At 40.2% G+C, this 22,841-nt stretch overlaps 1 protein-coding gene across 11 annotated transcripts in view; it reads right to left on the bottom strand.

Annotated features, from left to right (window-relative positions):
• LOC108612728 (uncharacterized) overlaps window positions 1–22,841 on the bottom strand; it is a 75,233-nt gene that overhangs the window by 14,044 nt on the left and 38,348 nt on the right. For 9 of the 11 annotated variants that reach the window (XM_018005699.2, XM_089467568.1, XM_018005696.2 and 6 more), the window contains 13 exons: window positions 12,954–13,197; window positions 12,606–12,887; window positions 11,107–11,221; window positions 8,475–8,623; window positions 7,780–8,324; window positions 4,994–5,463; window positions 4,771–4,891; window positions 3,488–3,731; window positions 2,697–2,846; window positions 2,331–2,452; window positions 1,337–1,429; window positions 381–527; window positions 106–264 (listed from right to left, as the gene is read on the bottom strand). In XM_018005699.2, coding sequence (XP_017861188.1) covers window positions 106–264; window positions 381–527; window positions 1,337–1,429; window positions 2,331–2,452; window positions 2,697–2,846; window positions 3,488–3,731; window positions 4,771–4,891; window positions 4,994–5,463; window positions 7,780–8,324; window positions 8,475–8,623; window positions 11,107–11,221; window positions 12,606–12,887; window positions 12,954–13,196 — 2,840 coding nt within the window. In that variant the 5' untranslated portion in view covers window position 13,197. The remainder of the gene's footprint in view (window positions 1–105; window positions 265–380; window positions 528–1,336; window positions 1,430–2,330; window positions 2,453–2,696; window positions 2,847–3,487; window positions 3,732–4,770; window positions 4,892–4,993; window positions 5,464–7,779; window positions 8,325–8,474; window positions 8,624–11,106; window positions 11,222–12,605; window positions 12,888–12,953; window positions 13,198–22,841) is intronic. The other 2 variants (XM_089467565.1, XM_018005697.2) reach the window with 2 other exon arrangements.

Below are 22,841 nucleotides of genomic sequence, written 5' to 3'. Positions count from 1 at the left end.
ACAATTTGTGTATGTGTGTAAAGACTTAGCTACAATTTCAAAACAACAATTACTCAGCAGTTTTTCCAGTCAATTAGTAGACCTTAGGTTATTTGTTTTGCTTACCCGGGTATGCCGCCGCTCTCCATATGATTGGCCAAAGTCACATCGTTCGACCAAACATCAAATTGCCATTTGACCAGGCCCAAAACGCCGCAATGCACGCGTCCCGTGTGGATGCCCACACGCATGTTCACATTCACGGCCATTACCTCGCGCACCAGACTGACAAGCGTAGAGATGGAGAAAAAGAGACACGAAGAGATAGAATACACAAAAAGGTATTTGCAGTTGCAACATGACGACAACACAAACACAATACGCTTTGCTGTTATACTCACGCTATGGCGTCTATCATATCGAGTCCCATCTCAACAGCGCAGTGGGCATGATCCGGCCTCGGCTCTGGTAACCCGGAGACGCAGTAATAGCAATCGCCCAGCAGCTTTATGCGCAGACAATGATGCTCTGCAGCCAATCGATCAAAGCTGCAAAAGTATGACAAAACAAATGTCGAAGTTAAAGAGAAACTAATGAACAACGTTAAATGATGCTTTAAATCAATTAGAAACTCAGTTTAAACTTAGTGCGCAGTGCGCAGCGCTATGAGCCGAGACAGTGTGACCAATTTACGTCAAGGAAATAAATAACTCAAGTTTACTAATTAAAATACTAAACAGCCAGGCACTTCGCAGCACTGCACCTTTAAATTATGCAATTAAAAAGTTTACTCACAGCACCAAAAGTTTCTTTGCTGTGTAAAACTTATAATTAGTATAGTAATAAAATTTACTATACCTTTGTGCATTAAAGTGTTAATAAATTGCTGTTTGAGCCTGCTGCTGACTAACCAAGCGTCAAGTGCAGTTTAGCTCAAGTGGCAATGCAACTGATTTATCGGTATTTTCTTTGGTATTAAATAACACTTTTTCACGCAGCTACTCAATAAGGCTACAGCTAGTGTCTGCACAAATTGAATGACCCTATCATACGATACGAATCAATAAAGTGCCTAACAAACAGCGATGCCAAAATTTGGTATCCTGCTGTTGCTGCTGGTGCTGCTGGCTAGGCACTCGAATGTGCAATTAATTTGTGCCTCTGTATCACCATTTGTTACACTGTTTGACATGGCCCCAGGCCAAAGGCAACAGCAGCAGAGATAGAGATAGAGAGCGAGAGAGAGAGAGAGAGAAAAAAAAACTTTCTACATACACAGACAGGTTGGCCATGTCATTAAGAATGCCTACGAATCGGCCATGGACTTGGGTTGTGGACTGACTCACTAAGGACTCACCGTGCAAATAGCTCGTTCAGCAGGCGCACCAGCTCCTCGGCCGTGCACTGATCCGACAGACTGGTGAAACCGCAAATGTCGGCAAACAGGATGCTAGAACAAAAAAGAGAAACACCAAAAGAGAATAAAAAAGAGTGGCCAGAGTTCATATAAAGTGCAAATATTACAGCTCTTGTTGTTCTTGGACTCGTGCTAAGTTTCTAGCTGTTGTGTGGGTGTGCGTGTCTCTATGTGTGTGTGTGTTGCGCTTGAGGAATTCTTTAATATACTCCAACTAGTTTCCATTTAAAGTACGTTAAAGTTCGACGTTCTCGGCAAATTTGTTTGGCAAATCCTTTCGCCAACTTCTTGTCAAGCTGCTTAGCCGGCTCAGCGCGTAATTTAATACAACAAATGCGACTGCGGAGTGGCAAAATAAAAGCAAACAGGTGCGCCCTCAAGTATGCCGAGTGTAGCTGTGTGTGTGTGCGCGCGTGCATGTGTAATTGTGTGTGTGAGAGTTGGCAATGTGCAGTTGTTACTTGATATGTGTACACTGTACGCTGTACAGTGAAGACCTGATAGAGCGAATAGCTAGTAAGGAATTGATTGATAAAAAATTGTAAAATAATATTTTGCAAATAAAGAAAATAATTTTGAATAAACATATTATATTATATAAACCAACTTGCTCAACTAAATACTTTATTTAATATACAAAAACTTTCATATTTGTTTTCCCATTCCTTTGTTTACTTTTATGAAGTTGCTTGGCTAAGTCAACGGTTGGCTGCCCTTTTAGTTAGGGTTTACTGTGCATACAAATTCATGTGTAGGGTTATGCACAAATTCGCACACCTACACACGCACACACATACACGCCTTTAAGCATATTTATTGACTTTGCATGCAAATAAATTTATACACGAAGCATAAGAGACACTCGCAATACACACACAAACATATACACAGATACGCACTAGCTACACACACGCACACACACACTCACACTCACCTGACATTCTCATGGCGCTGTATGTAAATCTTATGAAATTGTGTGTCACGTGGCTGGCCCGCAATATCGTCCTTCATCTCCATGGCAACATGTCGCGGCAGCACCGACAGCAGCAAACGCTCCTGCAGAGGGAAAGAGAGAGAGAGAGAGAGAGAGAGTGTGTGTGTGTTTGGGGTTAAACAGTCAAAAGGTTATGCCAAATGCTGCTGCTTAGATCAGCAAAAGGCAGCTGGGCGAAGCAATCAGGCAACAAGTCCTGGCCACGCCCCAATGCTCACACGCTGATGAATTCGTCATGTTTAGCTGCTGGCTTTTGACGGCTCTTTGACTGTGCCATTTGTGGCAGGTGCTTGAAGTGGAACTCACCTGCTGTTGATTCTCGCGCTGCGTACGCAAACGCGCCTCGATGCACTGGCGCGTCTCAATGAACGCCTTGCGCTGCGCCTTCTCCTTGGGCCAGTGCGTGTAAATACCTGTAAGATTCGCCAGCAACAGGGCAATGCAGGTGCACAGCAGCTGCAAGGGGAGGACAGAGGGAGAGAGAGATAGAGTGGGAGTGAAAGAGAGAGTAAGTATAATGTGTAATGGCAGTAAACGCATTAGTATCCATTTCATTGCCAATGAACAAGCACAATAAAAGTCCAGTTATGGAACAACGCACACACACACATAGGCACACAATGGCAGAGAGAGAGAGAGTGAGAGAGAGATAGAGTGATAGAGAGAGCGAGCTACGCAATTTTATTCAATTTTGCGGCAATTTAATTTCATTTATTTGTGTTTTTTCACCTGTACTTTCACTCTCTTTGTGTCTCTCCCTCTCAGACTCTCTGTTTGTGTGTGTGCTGTGTCTGTGTGTGTTATAAATGGTGCGTGCATTTTATGCGAATTTATTGTCACGTGCGCTACCATAGCTACGCACGCCTGACTTTTCAGGCCATTAAAGCGCTCGCTTTAACAACGGTTTTCACTCCATTGTTACGCCCACGCACACACACACATACACACACATGCAGACAGGCAGACAGACGCCCCCGCCCACATGCTTTTGCGGCTTTTGTCGACGCAGTGCTGTTGATGGATATGCCTGGCCATTTGATTTGTGGCAGCCACAAACAGTTGCAACAGCGCGCGGCAGCATTGCTGCTGCGATTTACCTCCTGCCAGGACAGATGCGTCTTCATTGGCGCCCGCTGCTCCACCTCCAGCTCCAGCTCAAGCTCCAACTGTTGCTGCTCCTGCTCCTGCTTATCCAGCGTGTATTGTGTACGCAGACAGGTGTACAGATGCGTGCCACTCAGCAGCATGCCACCGATGAGCGACTCACGCAACCGCAGCGGCAACATCGTGTATGTCATGTAGATGAGCACAATGCAACAGGCGCTGCCATTGAACGATTTGCTGCAAGAGATTTCAGTAGAGGAGTTTTAATTAGGATAAAAGCCAAAGCAAACAACTCTGCTGCCAGTGCCTGGGCAGGGTATTTGTGTGGCTGCGCTAAGACTGCTAACTGCCTAGCTGTTTGCAATATGGCTAAAAGCCGGAATCGCCTGTAGCATGGCCATGGCAATGGTATTAAGACCTTTCCTTCATCAAACTGGCTTTTTAGCTGTTTTTGCCCACAACTGCTCAGCTTTTTCTAGCTTAACCAAATTAAACAGTAGCTAAAATTAGCCAAAAGTTAGAGATCAAAGCAGACAACATTTAACGGGTATTATCAGGCTTTAGCGTGAATTCTAGGAGGTACAATAAATGTCTAGACGTAGAAGACTTTAAAGTATATCATAAAGATTAGGTGAACAGCTAAGACTTCTTAAAATCGGGAACGGACTCATAAGGAATTCGGGAAGTTATTTATAGCATCAATATCATATAGACAGACATCTACTGACGCCTTTAAAATGACTGCGGGATGTTATTGAGCCATCTACTATCAAACCAATCGAGTATAGGAAAGCACTTTTGCTCATGATATGGACTATGGACTATAACTAATCGTGAATCTAATCAATTTTAGCTCCAGTCTACACCTTCAATCTCCAATATTCATCTTCACTATCCAGTTTGCCTAGTCAAAATTTCTAAGCTGACTCAAGTGCTTAACACTCATTAAGTGCTCTTTAAAGTTTAACTAATATATTCTAATTGCTTGTAAAAGTTCCATAACTTGCTCAAATATCTCATAAATATATATCTCATAAATATAGCAACAATCTATCATACACCCACAGCTTTCTCAGGGTATTTTTGTTTCAACTTATTGTTTGCCTAATGTATTTGCTGCCGCTGATGCTGCTGCTGATGTTTGGCTTTGTTCTCATCCAACTTTTGGGTGGAGCTCTGAAACGCAATTAGCGTGTCGCAGCTGATGATGGCCGATGATTAATTCTTGGGCTGGCTGGCAGCAGCTGCGGGCTCAGTCAAGCCTCTCGTTACAAACCTTGGCTGCAGCACATAGCTAACGGCAACTTCAATGGCCAGAAACGTGCCCAATATGACATAGGAGACGAGCACCAGAAATATTTCATTCATCGCCGGCTTTGACAGTATGCAGAGTAGAACTAAATGAAAAGGAAAGCAAGGAAGACACCAAGAAAGTGAGAGAGCAACAATTAATATACAATTGCGAACAATTTGTGGCAAACACTCAAGCGTGAACTCACATGCATAGACGATGCCACAGATTAGCATGACAACGAGAAAAACGAGCACAGACTCATCGATTTGCATGAAAATCGTGTAGAAGACATGCGTGTAATCCAATGAACTCTCCGAATTATCAGTTACACCAAATATTTCAGTTTCTATCGGTTCATGTGTCACCTCCTGCTCCTCCAGCTCCTCCTGCTCCTGCTGCTGCTGCTGTTGCGTGGCATTCGCATTGGAAGCCCCATCAAACGGCGTCAATTTGAGCACTTCAGCACGTGCCTGGCGTCTGCTCAGGGGCAAACGCCGACGGTTGTTATCATTGTTGTCGCGCTGCCCTATAAAGCGTTTAATGCCATCATCATTATTGTCGGCAACATCATCATCATCATCATCATCTTCACCATTAACATTGGCGTCAGCTTCAGCAGTTGCCCCAATCACGTGGTAAATCCGTTTTTGTTGCTCCTGCATGCCACGTTTGTATCTGAATTATAGGCGTGGTGTGGGCGTGGCACAGGTGTATTAGTTGATATGTAAAAGAAAGTAGGGAGCAATAAATGAAGTGCACGACTACGTAATACTCGCTTAAAGTCATTTGAATTTATAAAATATTTACAATTTATGGAGTGAAGTTTGCAGAGGAAGTTCAAGTATTATAATAATAAATATATGTATTTATGTATAGTATATAGAAATCTTAAGCTTGATCTATAGAGCAGGTATTTAGTAAAAAGTCCGATAAACTGTTTGACATTAGCTTTAGAGTAGGAGTATTTAATCGGGTTGCTGGAGTAGGATGGAATAAGGATTATGGTTTATGATAGCTATATATTCATCGGATTGCTGCAATCGAATTTTCCATTCAGTAGGCATCTAGTCTTACATTATGAAAGCTATATCTGTCTATACCTATTGCTCTCTGATTTTAAAGAAGTTCAGTTTCATCTATATATTTACATGTATATTGACAATTTATCTAAAGAGTATTATGACGAACCACAGGTGTGTGTAAAACTAAAGTTACACTCGCCCCGCGCCCCGCCTCAGTCTCTATTATTACAAAATCAGTCGGCCTTATATGAGCAAATTCCAAACAATGCTAAGTTCCTTCAGTAACTTTCACCCAGACAAAAACACAAACAAACAAACTAACCTCACTTTCGCACGCCGAACGGGCATAAAAAACAATTTCTCTACGCATATCAATAAGTCTGGCATTAGCTTAGCCCAACTCAATGCACACACAATACAACACTATCCATCTTGATGGCATGAATAAATATATCTACATACACACATACACACACACATGTATATATACGAACAAATATAAATCGAATAACGAAATCGAAATGGAAATTCCTCAACTCGTGTGTGGTCCAAGTTACGCGTATTTATTTTATTTTATTTGATTTTTTTTTTTTTATGTATTTGTTGACTTTGTTTATTGCTTTACAAATATTTTGCGTGCCTTTTTATTTGTTTGTTTGTCTGTTTGCTGTTTGCTTTATTGTTGGCAATTTCTTGTCTTGGCTGCGATTTGTTATTGAAAATTGGTCCGATTCTAAATTGAACTTCACAGAAAAATCCATTTGCCGCGGCGAAAAGCGTAGCACACTTTTATGGGCGCAGATTGAATTTGCCGGCCTGTCAGGCCAAAGCGGCATATGCGTAACGCGTGTCTGGACAGGTAACCAGCAGCTGGCTGGCTGGCTGGCTGGCTGTCTACCCTAGAGTAGCTGCTGCTCGCAATTGGCAGCTGGCAGTTGTTTGCATAACGCGCCTGTCAAAGTGCCAGAGCCAACCGCTAACGGATCAAAGCGCCCAGGCACTTCCTGTTGCCACTTGCCAGTTAGCCAGCTGTGAGGCCTGCAATTGATGGCAGCCAGTGCTGCCAAACGTTCGACACGCTTTTAACGAGGCCTAAACATTGATGGGAAATATCAAAATTGATGTAAGCTGTGCATATCTCTTTTAGCAAAATCATATTTGAAGTCTACGCTTTAATATTCCAATTTATCGATGTAGATATCGATAAGAATTGTGGTAAACTCTATGATGCAGTGATATGGTTAAGGCACAACCACTTTGAAATGTACTAATATTCTATAATAAATAAATTTGAACTCTTTCATTAAGTCCACCTACTTTAACCCATTCATTTTACAGTTAATTAAAATTCATAGTACACATAATGTTAACGTTTAATTTGTGTTTATCACAGAGTTTTAATTCAATTAGTGATAAAGTCGAAGGCCCCAGTTAAGGAAAAATAATAATACAAATCAGTAATACTTCATATTATTTTATTTTTAAGCAAAGGTGGCAACTCTGCTAATTACTTACTCTTAAGTGGGTAACTATTCACTAGGATTATTATCCAAGTCGAAATATCTGATAATTAGCACTTTAACAAATAGGTAGCACATCAAAAACTTGCTTAGTATGTACTAAATATCTAAATATTCCCTACGTATATTAGTTAAGTTCATTAAAGTAGACTCTAGATCACAATCATAGATAATATTTCACTGTCCTAGTGCCATATTAGATGCCTAAAAGCACCACTCCTAGTACTACCTATCCATTGAAAAGTAAACTTCGTGAGACTGTTGATCAGAATCATAGATAATATTTGAGTAACCCAATACCATACTAGACACCTAGCCGCCCTACTCCTAGTACTACCTATCCATTGACAAATAAACTTGATAAGTCTGCAAGTTGTTGCAGCGTAATACCTTTGGCACTAACAAATAAATTTGTCAAGTGCTCATTAATGAGATGGCTGCCCACTCACCTGGCGCGATGCTGATGCTGCTTGTAGCGATGCTTGTGTAGGCGACGGTAATGCTTGCGCTTCTGCCGAGGCTCGAGCCACTGCGGGCTCCGCTCGTCGGCAACGGCGGTCCGCTGTGACGCATTAGTGTTGCGGCGAATGCCAGTTGGAGTTTGCACGGCGCTGAGCGTTGCCAGACTGCCAATAGAAACCAAATGCTGATGGTGGCTCATTTGTTTTGCACGTTGCGGCGATGGTGGTGCTGGTGGTGGTGTTGGCTGTGCTAGTGGTGCAGCTGCTGCTGCTGCTGTGGCCGTCATCAGGTGCGTAACATTTTCGCTGGCCGTGGCATTCGCGTCGAGCGACTGAGCCGCCAATCGAATCGTTGCGGATGTCAGCCCAGTGGCCGGGTGGTTGGGGGTGGCGAGGCTGCGGCGCAGCTGCATGGTGGTGTAGACCAGCTGGGTGCAGGATAATGCCAAAATCAACGTTAGCAACAGGCCCAAAATGTGCGTCGTATTACTCTGATTCATTCGCAGAAAATAACGCTGATAAAGCATTTCCACCTGGCGAGCACAGACGAACGAGCGAACAAATTGAAATTGTGAGGACTTTAAGCTCATTCCAGCGAATATGTAAATTGAGCTACCCAATTGAGTTGCCAATTTCCATTTGATAGCCTGGTCAAATATATATTTGGTGCGTAAGCTGCTTACCTGCAGATTCTTGAACTGATGCGTCGAGCAGAGACGCAGAATGATGCGATTCAAACGGTACCAGAACGATATGCTTGGACTGCCTGCCTGAATGCCCGTGGTGCTTGGATTGTTCGCTTCCACATTGCTGCGACCGTCAGCTGCATCGGCTAAGGGAAAGCACACAAGGAGAGAGGGAAGGAGGATGAGAGAGGAGGAATTAATAAGAGTCTGTGGTGTGACAGAGTTGTGAATTCCAATTAAATTTTGTGGAGGCTCTCACAAGTGGCTCAAATGAGCCAAAGCATTGGTTTGCTAAGTCTGAAATTCTAGTTTTACTTCATAGCGATTGTCGCTTGTGGTTCATGTGAGCTAGACTTGGGAGTATTGGATTCACTTTATAGATATAAAAGAGATTTTCAATGTGGCATAAAATTTATAGCAAGTTCTAATGATCTAAAGCTGTAAATATTAGTTCAATTGCAAAGTTTTAGCCAATCTCAACACTTCTTGAGTTAGTTCCTTCAATAAATATGGGCCAATTGGGACTGGGAGAAATCTTCACTCTATGAATTAGTTAAATCGTTAATGAGGGATATTTAGCTCTTTAGCACAAGACTAATTAATTTCCTACGATTCCTATCTCTTTTATTTTCCTTCTTTCTTTCAATATTGCTTAACATTCATGAACAATTTATTATACATATATTTTACATATATTATGTATAAATTTTAATGACTTTAAGCCGTTGCACAGCAGGCTTAAAGTAGCTCTGCATATTTCTATTTTAATTTCATTGATTTTCCAGCCAATTGCTGGTCAAAGTCAAAGTCGAATTTATGTTGCTATTTTTAGCCAAGTTTACATTCCAACTTCATTCATTCCTGCCTTGTTGCTAATTACGTTATTTTGTGAGAATAATTAGCAGTTTGGGCTCACTCATGTGTTAAATATTCATTAAATGAAAATTGAAATGGAATATTTGCAATTTCTGTTTTGGTTTTATGGATTAGCAAACAATCGGATAACGAGCTAACCTGACAGAAAGACAGCAATACATTTAAATATATAGACTCATATATACATACATACATATTTGTTATTTGCTTTCGCAAAAGGTTTTACTGCTTGTCTTGCGACCGCCTGCAATTCGGACTACAAATTGAAAATATCCGTATTGCATTCTGATGAGATTTTCGATTGCCGCATTCACAGCTAATAATGTTTCACAGCTGAGCGAGAGCTGCATGTGGCATTGTTAAATTTATATAAACATTGCAATGTGTACATGCATCGGTTTTGGTTTTTGGATATTATAACTGCAACTGGCAAGGGGCAACCTATAGCTTGTGGCTGCAACACAATACTTTGATCCTGATATGCATTGGCAAAATGGATTCGCTTATCGTCCTGTTGCCTTTGCACATTGTTGTTACTCGTTCTGAATGCATTGCACAATGCCATAAAATGTAAAATCGTTTCGACTGACCCCCATAAAGTTGAACACACACACACTCCCACATAAACACTCACACGCACACGCACAACAATGCGTATACTTTCTTATATATTGTTTCCTATTTTTTTTTTTTTTTTACGTACGTTCTCATGCATCAATAAATAAATGCCAAACGTGATTATGTAAATTTCTATAGAAATCTCTATGTATATACAAATATATACACGAGTTTACCATATCAAAAACATGAGCCACGTCCTTTGCCAGTCTTTCGCCCTATTCAATATGCCACTGTGGCCGCTTCATAGAAAATAAATGAGAATCGGACTGCGAACGGGTGTTGACGGCCGTAGAATACAGCCTACATTGAAGAAAAAGAGTAAGTTAGGTGACATTTGTTATATTGGTGGTATAAAACAAATCTCTTAGGGCAAAAAACTGCAAAACTTACATAATATATAATATATGAAATTATGGTCTCCCTAAAATAGATTAACTATGCTGAAAATATGCTGGATAACAAATTGTGTTTCATATTCAAAAGTAAGTTCAATCAATGCTGTCCATTTCCCGCTAAGATTGATTTCAAATCATTCACGTTGTAAATGAATTTTCAAATATTCAAAAAATATGGTCACCCCATCTCTAAAACTATGAGCTCCATGTAATTCGTAAGTTCGTATGGATTCAGTCCTAGCAAAGCTCGTAAGTTCAAATATGGTCACCCTAAAGTTATCTGAGTTAAGCTGAGAGCTGATCTAAGCTAGATATAGAGCTGATCTAAGCTAGGCGAATATTTCTATAACTATTTACAAAGAAAAACTATAGTCACAAAACCAATACACCCGTCTCGCATAGTGCGCTAATATAACAGAGTAAACGAGAAAGAAAGTAAGACATATAAATCTGACTGACAAGGCCACCTATCAAGCAGGCAGTCAGCCCGCAGCCTGCAGCACGCATCACACTGGGCAGGAGGGGGGGCTGTCTAAATATTGGATAAGTGAAGCCGAGAAGCTGTCTCGTCAAATTCAATGGGACGACAATGACAATCAAGTTGTGAGATTCGAGTCAGCTATTCGATCAGGCCAGTGCGAGCATATGTGTTGGCATTTTGATTAGCCATGTCCAGGGTATCCCATTACATGCTTAGCGTGAACGAGGCGAGGTTCTGTTACTCGAGTGCTACTCACATTGTTGCTGCAGCAGCTGGGCCTCGTCCCTCTGATAGATCATCGGACTGTGGCAGGTGGAGCTCGAATTGGTTGAGTCAATCGACTCGTCAATGTTGCAGCGCGTGATGCCAGCCTGAAAAGAATATTAAGGATAGCTGTGATAATAAAAGGGATATTCATTTATGTTATATATACATATATATATATGCTATTATGAAGCTAACTGCTTGCATAATAAATATTAAGTATACGCCCCATGCATTCCATTTAAACTTCAGTTGCCGCCAAGCTGTTTCGTTGCTGTTGCTTAACGTTTATTCCACGCGGCATCTTTAAACATATTGCCGCCCATTTGGCATGCCACGCCCACAGTCTCACACAGACACACCATCTCTCAATTGCTGTCGCTTTACGCTGCTTTGCGCCATAAATATTTTCAATTGACTCTCGAGAGCTCGGGCGAACAGTGCACGCATTCTCAAGTACAGTGAACACTCAAAGCACGAGCAGCTGCTGGCTAATTTGGTAAACATATTTGGATGCTAGAAATTCAAGACTATCTATTTACTATATTTAATCTATCTATCTATCTATCTATCTATCTATCTATCTATCTATCTATCTATCATTCTGTTTATCTGTCTATATGTCCATCTATAATCTATCTATCTACCTATCTCTGCATCCATCTATCTATCTATCTGTCTATCTATATATCTATCTATCATCTATCTATCTATACATCTCTCCATCTATATATACATATATGTATATCTATCTATCATCTATCTCTCCAACTTTCTATCGACACTCAACATATTTATACACTTTTATTTCAGATGAATATTTTATATAAAATAATAATTAATAGAATATTTTCAACAAGTAAGCTTGATTTCTTCGTTCATCTTTAGCTAGTTGCCACTGTAGTCGCCGACACACATGCTCAATATTGTAAAGTGGGCCCTTGTGCATGCAGACAATATTCCACATTCTATGTGAGTTTTGATGTGTGCGAGTTTTGACTGTATATATACATACATATGTTCGGGCGTGTATGTGTGTGCATCCTTGTTAGCCTCTGCCGAAGGTGTTAACTTTTCCTCAAGTGTTGTTCGGAAAGACGGCAACAAAAGCAGCGTCAAAGCTACATCTAACAATGCATAAACTTTTAGCATAAATGTTGCGACTCAATACGAATTCCCTAGCCTACATTTACAGACCTGCTCCCCCTCGACCTAGCCCCTGAACTTCTCAACTAAATAGCTCGCAGCCTCATTTGTAGCTCTGCCCGCATCACTTAGCTTTCCCTTTTTGCCAATGAAATTGTATTTTAATTTGTCTTATGACCAAATCGAATTAAATATTTAAATCGTACAGTCAGTTGGGTCCTGCCTGTCCATTAGGAGGGTAAATTAATTGATGCCACAGCCAGTAAGAAACAAGACCCACTCTTTCTTCCACTCCCACTTCCACTCGTCTACTCCTTGCTTCCATTCTCAATCCAATCTGCTTACCGCAATCAGGCTGCTGCTAACCATTGCTTTGCCTCCCTTGGCGCTGGTATTGAAATGTTCGATCACCTCCCAATTGGATTTCTTTGGCGTCGATGGCTGTGTCAGCGGATGCGCCAGTCCAGATGGGGAGCCAGCTGCGGATGAGTGCCCAGGTACATGCAATTCCATCGAGGCTTGCGTGCTGCCGCCGCCGCTGCCCGCCTGCTTCAGCGATGCGGAGCGACTAAAGAACTTGCGATGCTTGCCCGGACCGCCGACTGCTCCGCCCACTCCGGCCGTCTCCTGCAATTGGAATAGCTTGCGGCATTGGCATTGGATTGTGGTTTTAGTGGTTGTCCACTTGCTTACCTCCTTGCTGGCAGCCAGACTGGCAGCTCCAGCTCCAGCGCCATGCCGCATGCCACGCAATGACAGACGCTTCGACCATTCCCGCTTCTGGCTCTCCGATGACAGCGAACGAAAAATGTGCGTGGATGCTGGATTGGTGACGGTGCCGGTCCCGGTGGCGGTGCCAGTTGTGGCGGTGCTGGTGCTGGTGGCGTTGGTATTGATGGCGCTGCTGGTGCTGTTACCGTTGCCACTGGCGCTCATGCTGCAAGGGAATATAGAGAAAATTATTATATGTATAGATACACTTATACATATTTGGAGATGAATTTCACTTGTTTATTTAAGATAAATTCAACATACAACATAAAATTTACCATATTTTATAGAGAGATTGTTTTATTTTGGAAATTAAGGAATTTATTATTCAATATAGGATATGCTTAAGCTGATTCTTTCTTTCGCTTTAAGGCAGATGTTTGTGCTATAAGTAGATTATTCCCTAATTTACTTGTAAAAAGCTTAAGAGCAGCCAAATTTTTAAATTTAAGAAAGCTTGTGTCTCCTATTTAAAGCTTTATTTACTCATGAGAACTTAATGTGCTTGAGTTGGGTATCATTCAGATTATTTGTATATTCGATGCCTTTCTCGAGAGAGTTGCAGACTGAACTGGAGATTGAGACATGGAAGATGGAGAAGGAAAATGGGAAATCTAGAGACAAATGTGAGAGAGATAGAGAGAAAGAGAGAGAGAGACAGAGAGAGAGAGACAGAGAGAGAGAGACAGAGACAGAGAGAGAGAGACACAGACAGATAAAGACTACGATAGAGAGAGGGAGAGAGAGAGATAAAGACTACGAAAGAGGGAGAGAGAGGGAGACAGAAACAGATGTAGACAGACTTAGAGAATAATTACATGAGGCTGAAAAAAAAAATAACAAGAATAGAAGAAGAGATAACAATAATCAGGTAGAGTGACTGAGAGAAAGTAAAAAAAAACTGAGAGAGAATGCGTGAACCAATGATGAAATGAGCAAGTGAGAGGAAAGCAATGAAAAGGAGAAGAGAAAGAAACACAGCATTTTTAACTCGACAGAGCACATGATATAGCGTTTATCTATCACCTTTTTTTTAACTTTATAGCTTTGTTTATCAACAGCAAAACTAATAAATTTCCCATATTATAGCTTCATACTTCAGCACTTTATAAAGTGTCTGGCAAGTGTATATAGATTTTCGTTTTTGGTGGGAAATTGATTTTTATTTTACATGCTAAAGAAGCGCGCTAATTTCCAAACAAATTGCCAATTTTTTCTTTTGGGTTTCGCTGTCCTCAGAGGAAGCGACTGAAATGGCATTAAAACAATAAATTCGATTTTGGCCCAAAAGTGACAAGAAGGAAAGGAGACAACAACAACAACAACAATGACAACAACACCAACAACAACGACAACAAGTAAGTAAACAAAAACAAACAAGAGCAAATACGCCTACGCCAACAAATATATCGCAACGCACTCTAACGTCACGTAACGTCAAATAACGTAGCGTAACGTAACGTATCTACATTTGAGGCCGGCCCACTTAAGACTTCACGAAATGCGCGCCAAGCACGCGACGGCACAAGATATTGAGCAGGAGCGGGCAGATCGGAGGGAGGCGGAGCTGTTTGATTGGGTTTTCACTGAAAATGAAAAGAGGAGAGAGGGGCCGGGGCGGGCGGGCTGCCTGACAGGGGCAGCTCAGCTCAATGGAAAAACTCGACAGGTTAGGGCGCTCAGTTTTCAGTTTTCAGTTTACAGTTTTTAGCTAGGGCTTTAAGGGCAGCAACAAAAGCAGACAAAGTGAAATTTTGTATAACCTATAAAAAGAAAAGCTGAGGCAGCTATAAAAATAAATATGAAAATTAAGCATCCACTTTTATATGTAAATTAAGTGAAATGAGTTAATAATTGCAATGCATATATGGCTATAGTTCACGTTAAGAAAGCTGAAAAAAAGTTAAGGAAACCTTAAGAACGATGGAAAAGTGGAGATATCATGCACAATTTCTAGAGCTATATCAGATATTCTCCTTATATTTTTCCACAAATGTATATAAAGAAAACAACAAAACTCTAGATAATTCTAGTTCAACTTGATTAATAAATTTTTTTAATAAATTTATTTGTTCAATTTTGATGGAAATATCCCAAATTTGTTAATAAATAGTTAATTTATTACTTTAAAAATATTCGAATACATTTTAGTCTGTTGTAAATTTTCGATTATGATATATGAAGGTAAATTATTTTGAAAATGAAGAGCTAAAGATAGTCTTCGTTTAGTTAACTGGCTTCAGGTATAGTAAGAGTCTATCAAAAATTAAATTTATTGCTAATGAAGGTCTAGACACTGCTGTCATTGACCGTAATCTGAGCCCGAACTCTAATTACTTAGCTACCCAATTAAGTTTCCTAATTTGAAACTATTTGAATGCTGAATATTATCCAACAAAATGAAGTGAAATTTACCTTAAACCTCAATGAACTAAAGCTTCAGCTTCATTTCGTCTCATTTTAGTTAATTTACTTCACCTAGACGCTATAGACAGCAATTAAAGTAGCTAAATTAAGATTTGTTGCCGCGCTCAATATATGCCCATGCACATTTATAAGTCTTAAGCCGCGACTCTTCGAGTTTTATGGACGCCTAAGTCTGAGCACTTTTCCATAACGGCTTTCTTGAAGCGCATAACAGTAAACTGTGCCACAGACAACAACTACAACAACAGCAACGTACAACAAACAAACAATGCGAAGGCACATGAGCAGAAGTTTTGCTCCTTTTCCTACCATTTTCTTTTTGTTTTTGGCCGCATTATTGGGGGCAGAGTTTGAAGTCTCAAAACAGTTCGCTTACCTTTTGTTTTTAGCTACTCTACACACACATAAAAACATATATATCTACATACATATATAGGGCGTGAGTGGAGAGGAGGCTTCGTGTATGCTCAAGTGCCGGCCGCCGGCATAAATATGTCAAAAGCAACGCGCTATAAACAAATTGTTTTGTTGCCAAAAAGCGAGAAAAACAAGTGAAAATTGAATGAGAAAATCGAAAAAAACGAGCAAGAAAAAAAAACTTGAAAAAGAAAAAATGGAAAGTACATTGGGATGTGCTCGACTGCGTAATACTCATTCAAGGGCGAAAACTAGATAGGTTGAACGATGAATCAACAAAATTTTAAAGAGGCTAACAGTGCAGTAGGTCTAGATTTTAGGAAAATTAGTGTAGGTCTGGATTGGATATAGAACTTTAATGCATTTTAAGTAGTTATTAAACTGTAAAAAATACGCTTAAATGTCATTCCTTTAATGAGAATACATAAATGTTGATATATATACTAAAAATATATTATATATCCAAAGGAACATCTTATTCAAATTACAAGTCTTTACTTTCTAAACAGCCAAGATTTAGTCCATGTGAATGTGACGCATTCTTCATAAAATCTTGACAGTCTAATAGCTGTAGGTACTCATATATATATATGTATAGGAATATCAATATACCTGGCAAGACCTACATTCCCACAATACATAATGGACGAGTATTATGGAACGAAAATAGGCAGCCAAGTAGCTATTATATTACGGTCTCCGTCCACAATTTTCCTCATTTTTCGTCGACATTTCGTGGAAACTCAAGATTAGTCACTGAACGAAACGCTTTGCAACACTTTCGCTGCTCGACCAATTGGAATGCTATTCAAAGTATTTTCTCATTGGACAAAACCCCAATCCACTCACTGCGCCCACCTCAAACACCGGCAAGAAATATATATTTATGTAATTAAAATTGAAAGTGCCCCAAAAATGCGCCCAATATGAATAGACTACTTGGGCTCAATGGAATTCTACTCGGCCAAAAGAGTATTCATATTCCAAGGTCAAAGTTCATAGATACGCAATTGAATTTAATTTAACAACAGCGTATATATATGTATATATACATTTCACGAAACAATTTAACAAATACAAAAGAAAACTTTCAATTAAAATATGGCAAGAGCTGAGCAAAAGCCAGCAAAAGTATTATGAATGGGTTGAGGTGACTAAGGAATGCTCTGTTTATTGCTTTAGTCTGTGGAAAATTGTATTTATTTTTATTGAATTGTTGATTAAACAACTTTGTGGGGGGTTCTACGAATTTATTGAAAATTTCAATTGGATTAACATTTAAAGAATCTACATGGCATCTGGATCTGGATGTGAATCTGACAGAACTTTGATATGATATAAAGTGAATGTTCCTAATCAAATTTCTCGACAGATTAAGATTTGAGACTTTGATGTCTTGAGTATTTCTCATTTCACTCCGAAAAGTTGATAATTTTACTGATTTTAAAGTACATCTATTTATAAAAAATATAAGCGTATGCTTAAACAAACTTTAAGTCTGCCCTTTAATAAACCCCTTCAAACTGTCGACAAGCAACATGAATATGAATATGAAAAAAAGGGAAAAAACGAGCTAACATTTCATATAAATATTTAATTTTGTCATGTGAAATATGCAAAAGTTGAAGCTTGAATGCTCGACTTTTCAGCAGCACCTTTTGAGCCAAGTTATTTTTACGAGCTAGTTTGGCAACAGAAGAGAGAATGAGTGAGAGAGGGGGGAGGGGGAGAAGTTTTGAAGTGTGCAAGTCGTTCAGTCAAATATTTTCAGTTCTTTAGCATATGCTAAATTGGCAGCAACCGCCTTACAGCAGCTAAGAGCGTATCTTTTATGGCTTGTTGTAGTTGGCAGTTGTCATTTGCCTGCTGCCTGTTGCCTGTTGCCAGTTACCAGTTGCTAGGCATCTTTAGCATTGAGCTCTGAAGTTTGCGAAAGAAAACTCTGTGAGCTTTTTAGCATAATCGCAGCATAAGCCTACAAGACGCGGCAACAATCACGAAATCAGGCAACTGATTTAATTAGCCGTCAAGCAATGGCCTGAATTAACATGCTACTGAGTTGCTTAAAGTGTTAGACTGGCAGATATCCTATATTGCATAGTGAGCTCAAGCACGTGCAGTACAGGCTTAAGTTGACTCAAGTCCTTAATCTATGCAAGATCCTGGCTCTGTGCGTTGTCTCCCATAAGCCACGCTCTCAGCTCTTGCTGCTTTAATTATTATTACTATTATTATTGTTATAATGCGACTAGTTGTTGCTTGTGCAACCCGACTCTCATATAAAATGTAATCAGTGCCATTTCAATGCCATCAGTTCATTCTGAATCAAGAGCAACCCACCTCAGCTCATTCGTGTTGACTTAGAAACTTTTTAGGCAATTTAAACTTACAGGATATGGCTTTAAGAGACATTAAAGGCTTAGCCCAAAGACTGAGGAGCAGAGGCTGCGGTTATACAACTCTAACGACAGCTTGTTAATCAATGTCAGGCTCACAGTCCACAGTCCGAACAGACAAGGTATTGAAAATATTCTTGAGCATTAGAGTTCAATAGCAATTCATTAGAATAATGGCGCTAATGGCCTGGTAAATATTGTGGCAGTACCAACATTTACGAAAGCAAAAACAAAAAACTTTCGCCCACACAGCAACAGCAACAGCAACAGCAGCAGCAGAAAAAAAAAAAAAAAACAAGGAAGAAGAAGAAGAGGAAAGAAAATTAATAAAATAGCCACACAAATTTGATAAGCGGCAGAAATTAATGAGGCCAGCAGCGGTAAACTGTAACTGGAATAGCAATAGCTGTTGCCAGTATCAGCCCCCATTTACTAACCCCAAACAAACCAAATCCAACCCGCACCCCGCATGCCGCACCTCAACCACTAAATGGCAGCAAACACAGATCTCATGCATATTCAATCATTAACTGGGCAGAAGCAGCTGTTGGCATTTGGCAGACACTAACACAGACGGAGTCACGCCCACACACACACGCACACAGACAGGCACTCTCCATATATCTGTCTGTATATATATACATATCGATATATAGTTTCTATATTTGTAACAGTTGTTGCTCTTATGCTATTTATGCTGCCATGTGTGTTTGGCTTTGTTTACGCATCGTCATCTTTGTGTTTGGGTTTTTGGCGCTTTCGCTATTTGGTTTTCGCTATTTGTTTGCATTTCATTGACGCAAAGGTGTTTGCCTGGCCAGCGAAACATAAATTTGCATTGGAAATTAATTCATATGGGGAACGCGTAAAGCCCTTGACAGTGAATGAGCCAGCGTCGCTCGACAGCCATCTATCATTAAGAATATATTGTCCCACAGGCCGTATGCGTAATATACTAAAAACTATGTTTCGAGTAGGGTTTTGGGTTGAGCTGAGTTGAGTTGAGTTGAGTTGAGATGGGTTGAGGCACTGAGCGAGTTGGTCTAACTAAAAGCTTTAAGCAGCGAAGCGCATCGCTTGCTTGCTAGCTGCGCCAAGTCGACTATAACATATAACTCATATTACTCATACGCCAGAGCGTACGCTCTACAACAGCAGCCAGCAAATAAAATGCTATGTTTACAGGTAGCACGTTAAATATAAATATTTATGTTTATTTGGGTGCACGTTGAAAAGAGAGAGAGAGAGAGAAAGTGAGAGAGAAAGCAGTTGCTGCAGCTGCTGCATTGTCTATGTTATTTGGTCTAAGGCATTTCGCTTCCACATAAACAAACGCACTTAATGACTTTGAAACTGATTGATTGTATTGTTAGTTAACTTTGTTTCAACAAGCAAAGCATTTAAATTGTTTAAATTGTTTTACAACTTGCGTACGTTTAACGCTTCAGATAGTTAGATAATGTTATAAAAGGAAAACTTTACTGGTAAAAACAGCAATCATGGATCCAAATTGGTTTTACAATCGAAATTTCATGTGTGCACTTATATGAAGGCATTGGAGTATCAGATATGCTCCAGCTGCAAGGTATATGCTAGTCCTTGAAACTTATATTAATGAAATTGGGAATACCTTTTGACTAATCGTTGGCCTTATCTCTTTGGCCAGCTGCTCCTTTCTATTCCCCAATGGCTAATTCGTTAAGATTTACAATCAATAATATATTTCTCATATAATATATAAGCAGGACCTTTTTCCTATCGAATTCCCTGGTAAACAACTTCAAATTTCTTCAATTTATGGTCCAATTTGCAAGCAAATGAATCACATTAGGCACAGCATAAAAATTTACGCAAAATAAACGGAAGTCATAATACTTCTCACACACTCACGCACGCACTTTGATCGATTAAATTAAATGGGAATCGTAAACAAAAACAGTTTTGGGTTAGCCGAAAAAAAAAAGAAAACCAGAAGAAGAAAAATTCATAATTAATTGCAGCAACAGCGAAAAATCGTTGTTTAAATTTGTGGCTAAAACGAAATCAAGCGAATATATAAATTTATAGTATATCTAAGCATTTGTAAACGCGTCAGGAGATATGAGAGCAATAAAAAAAGGTAAACATATTCGACAGCCAGCACACATTTATGAGTCTAATAAAAGCCAAACAAACAGCAGCACAAACGAGCAGCAGGCGGCAAGCTCCAACTGTAGCAAGAAGCCAAAGCTAAGCAGCTTACTCAGACAGGTAGCAGGGCGGGCAGGTGAGGGCGAGAGAGCAGCAGCTGCTGCTTGACTTAGTAATTTCTGACATGATCAAGTTAAGCAAAGCAAATGACAACCAAGCAGCTGCCTGAATAGAGATGCATCAATAGGATGAGCAGCCACAGCAGCAGCAGCAGGTGCAGCAATTGCATTATCAGCAGCAACAGCTTTGCCTTTCCATAGTCCTGGCCCCTGGGCAAAACTTAACCTCACCTGGCTCTGACAGCGCTCACATTGTTGTACTTATGAATGCATTGTGGAAAAGGCAGCAAAAAACAGCTAAAGCAAAGACAAAACAGCACTGCTTTCTTTTAAATACCCTGGGCACAAACAAGAGACGCCATGGAATAGGCACGACTAATGTAATATAATGGACTAGTTTGGAAAGCCAATTGAATAGCTCAAGACTTAAAAATTAAATATTTATTTAGCTCTATGATCTAAAGGATCCACAAATAATGCCAATTTTCTAAATGATCTGGATTGTTGATAGCTCAACAATATTTATAGGGTATTCAGCTGTGATCACATTTTCTTTGCGAGTATTTTTTATAAAAACTTAAAATTGAATTTAATATTGCAATAAAAGCTTTCACTTTGTCAAAACTTTTCCCTTTGAATTTTTTCCCTCTTGTACATCCATAATAAGTCCCTGGAAATTCCTTAGTGCTAAAAATAATGAAAACTATGTGCGTGGTATTTCTTAGTGCTGCACGTACACCCTGTTGTGTTGCTGCGCTCCGGGCCATGGTTTTGGCTTTATGCATTGTTTTCTTTCTTCGGTTGCATCGGTTTCTGCTTTCGCATTGTTTTGAGCCACCCTGGAGTCCATTATCCTTCGTTCGTTCCATATGCGAGGACCAGGCAGAGCTGATGTTTTTTCAGTCCTAATGCCTCACGGCAATTTGCATATGACTCTGGACTGAACTTAAATTCTCTAGTCGCTCGGCTCAGTTACAGCCAAGAAGCAGTGAGCGTTTATGTTGCTACAACAACTGCAGCATTTAATTAAAATTAGGTAGAGGTCCTTAGGCTAACTGCCCCCCACACACAGACCCTTCCGTACACCCTGCAATGCAATGCACTTAAGTGCACACACGGCGTCTGTCAATGACTGTGCCTAGGGCCTGGTGCCTGGTGCCTGGTGCCTGGTGCCTGGTGCCTTGGGCCGGAGAGCAAGGTCCGTGGTCCGAGGTCTGAGCCAGCGCCTTTGGCCCCGTCAAGTGCCCGATTTGGCAGCCAGCCAGAACGGGCGCCAGTTCCAAGTTGAAGGCAGCTGCCTCATCATTGATTTGTGTGAATGTCGACAGCTTTTTCTTATGCCTCTAATGCGAGAGAAAGAGGCTCTTACAATTTGGTCATGAATTGAATTTGAAATGCCAAAAGGATCATTTCATTTGCATATGAGGCTGTTCCTTCCCTTGAATGAACTCCATTTAAGATTAAAATTTGTGTTTGGGCTTGAGATCAACTTAAAGGTAAAATATAAATATGTGTCTTAAACATTAATCTTTAGACTAGATCTTATTATGCACAAGCCTAAGCAAACTGAATTGAAATTTTCTTTAAGTCAAAGTCTAATTCCTTGCAAGATATCCGAATCAAGTCAAGCTTTTTTAGCCAATTTTGTAGAGTATTTCAGCTTCGATCTACTATCATTTCGCCTCTCTTTCTTGCACTTGATTTATTTCTTTTTACCTTGTGCCTAGTCTCATACAAGCACACACACACACACAAACACACAGAATCTTGGCACATTTTTGCATTGCATTGCATCGCATTCTCAATCAACATTTCGCTGCACAACTGACCCACAGCAGCTGCAAACCACTGACCCACTGACTGACAGCCAATCCGGAACAATTTCAATAGTCGTCTGTCTGCTGCTTATTTGTGTGCATGCCAAAAATTTTCCAAACCAAATAAACAGAATAATATTTTCGGTTAATTTTTGTGGCTGTTTGTTTAATTTCGAGCGGGTTTTATGAACTGCAGCAGTTGCCACAGACAGTGGCCAATGCGTTTTGCATTTACATAGCTGCACACACACGTCTGCATGTGTGTGTGTGTGTGTCAGAGTAGATCTAAATTAAAGCACATCACGTACGTTGAAAAGTTCAAGGACATCTGACCGTGGGGCGCTGCACGTGGCGACAATGTCAAAGACATGAAAGAGGAATTAAGACTGTAGCTGGGATTAGCTTAAGGAATGCCAGAACCATATAAGAGCTGCTGCAATCAGGTAATATAGGCCGCCTAATACTCGCTAGAATATGTGAAAAAGGATAAGTCGGTGGAGCATA

Source organism: Drosophila arizonae, chromosome 4 (genome assembly GCF_054131065.1).
Source record: "Drosophila arizonae isolate 15081-1271.41 chromosome 4, UAZ_ARI_1.0, whole genome shotgun sequence".
NCBI classification, from domain to species: domain Eukaryota; kingdom Metazoa; phylum Arthropoda; class Insecta; order Diptera; family Drosophilidae; genus Drosophila; species Drosophila arizonae.
This window is presented reverse-complemented; position numbering and strand designations above follow the sequence as displayed.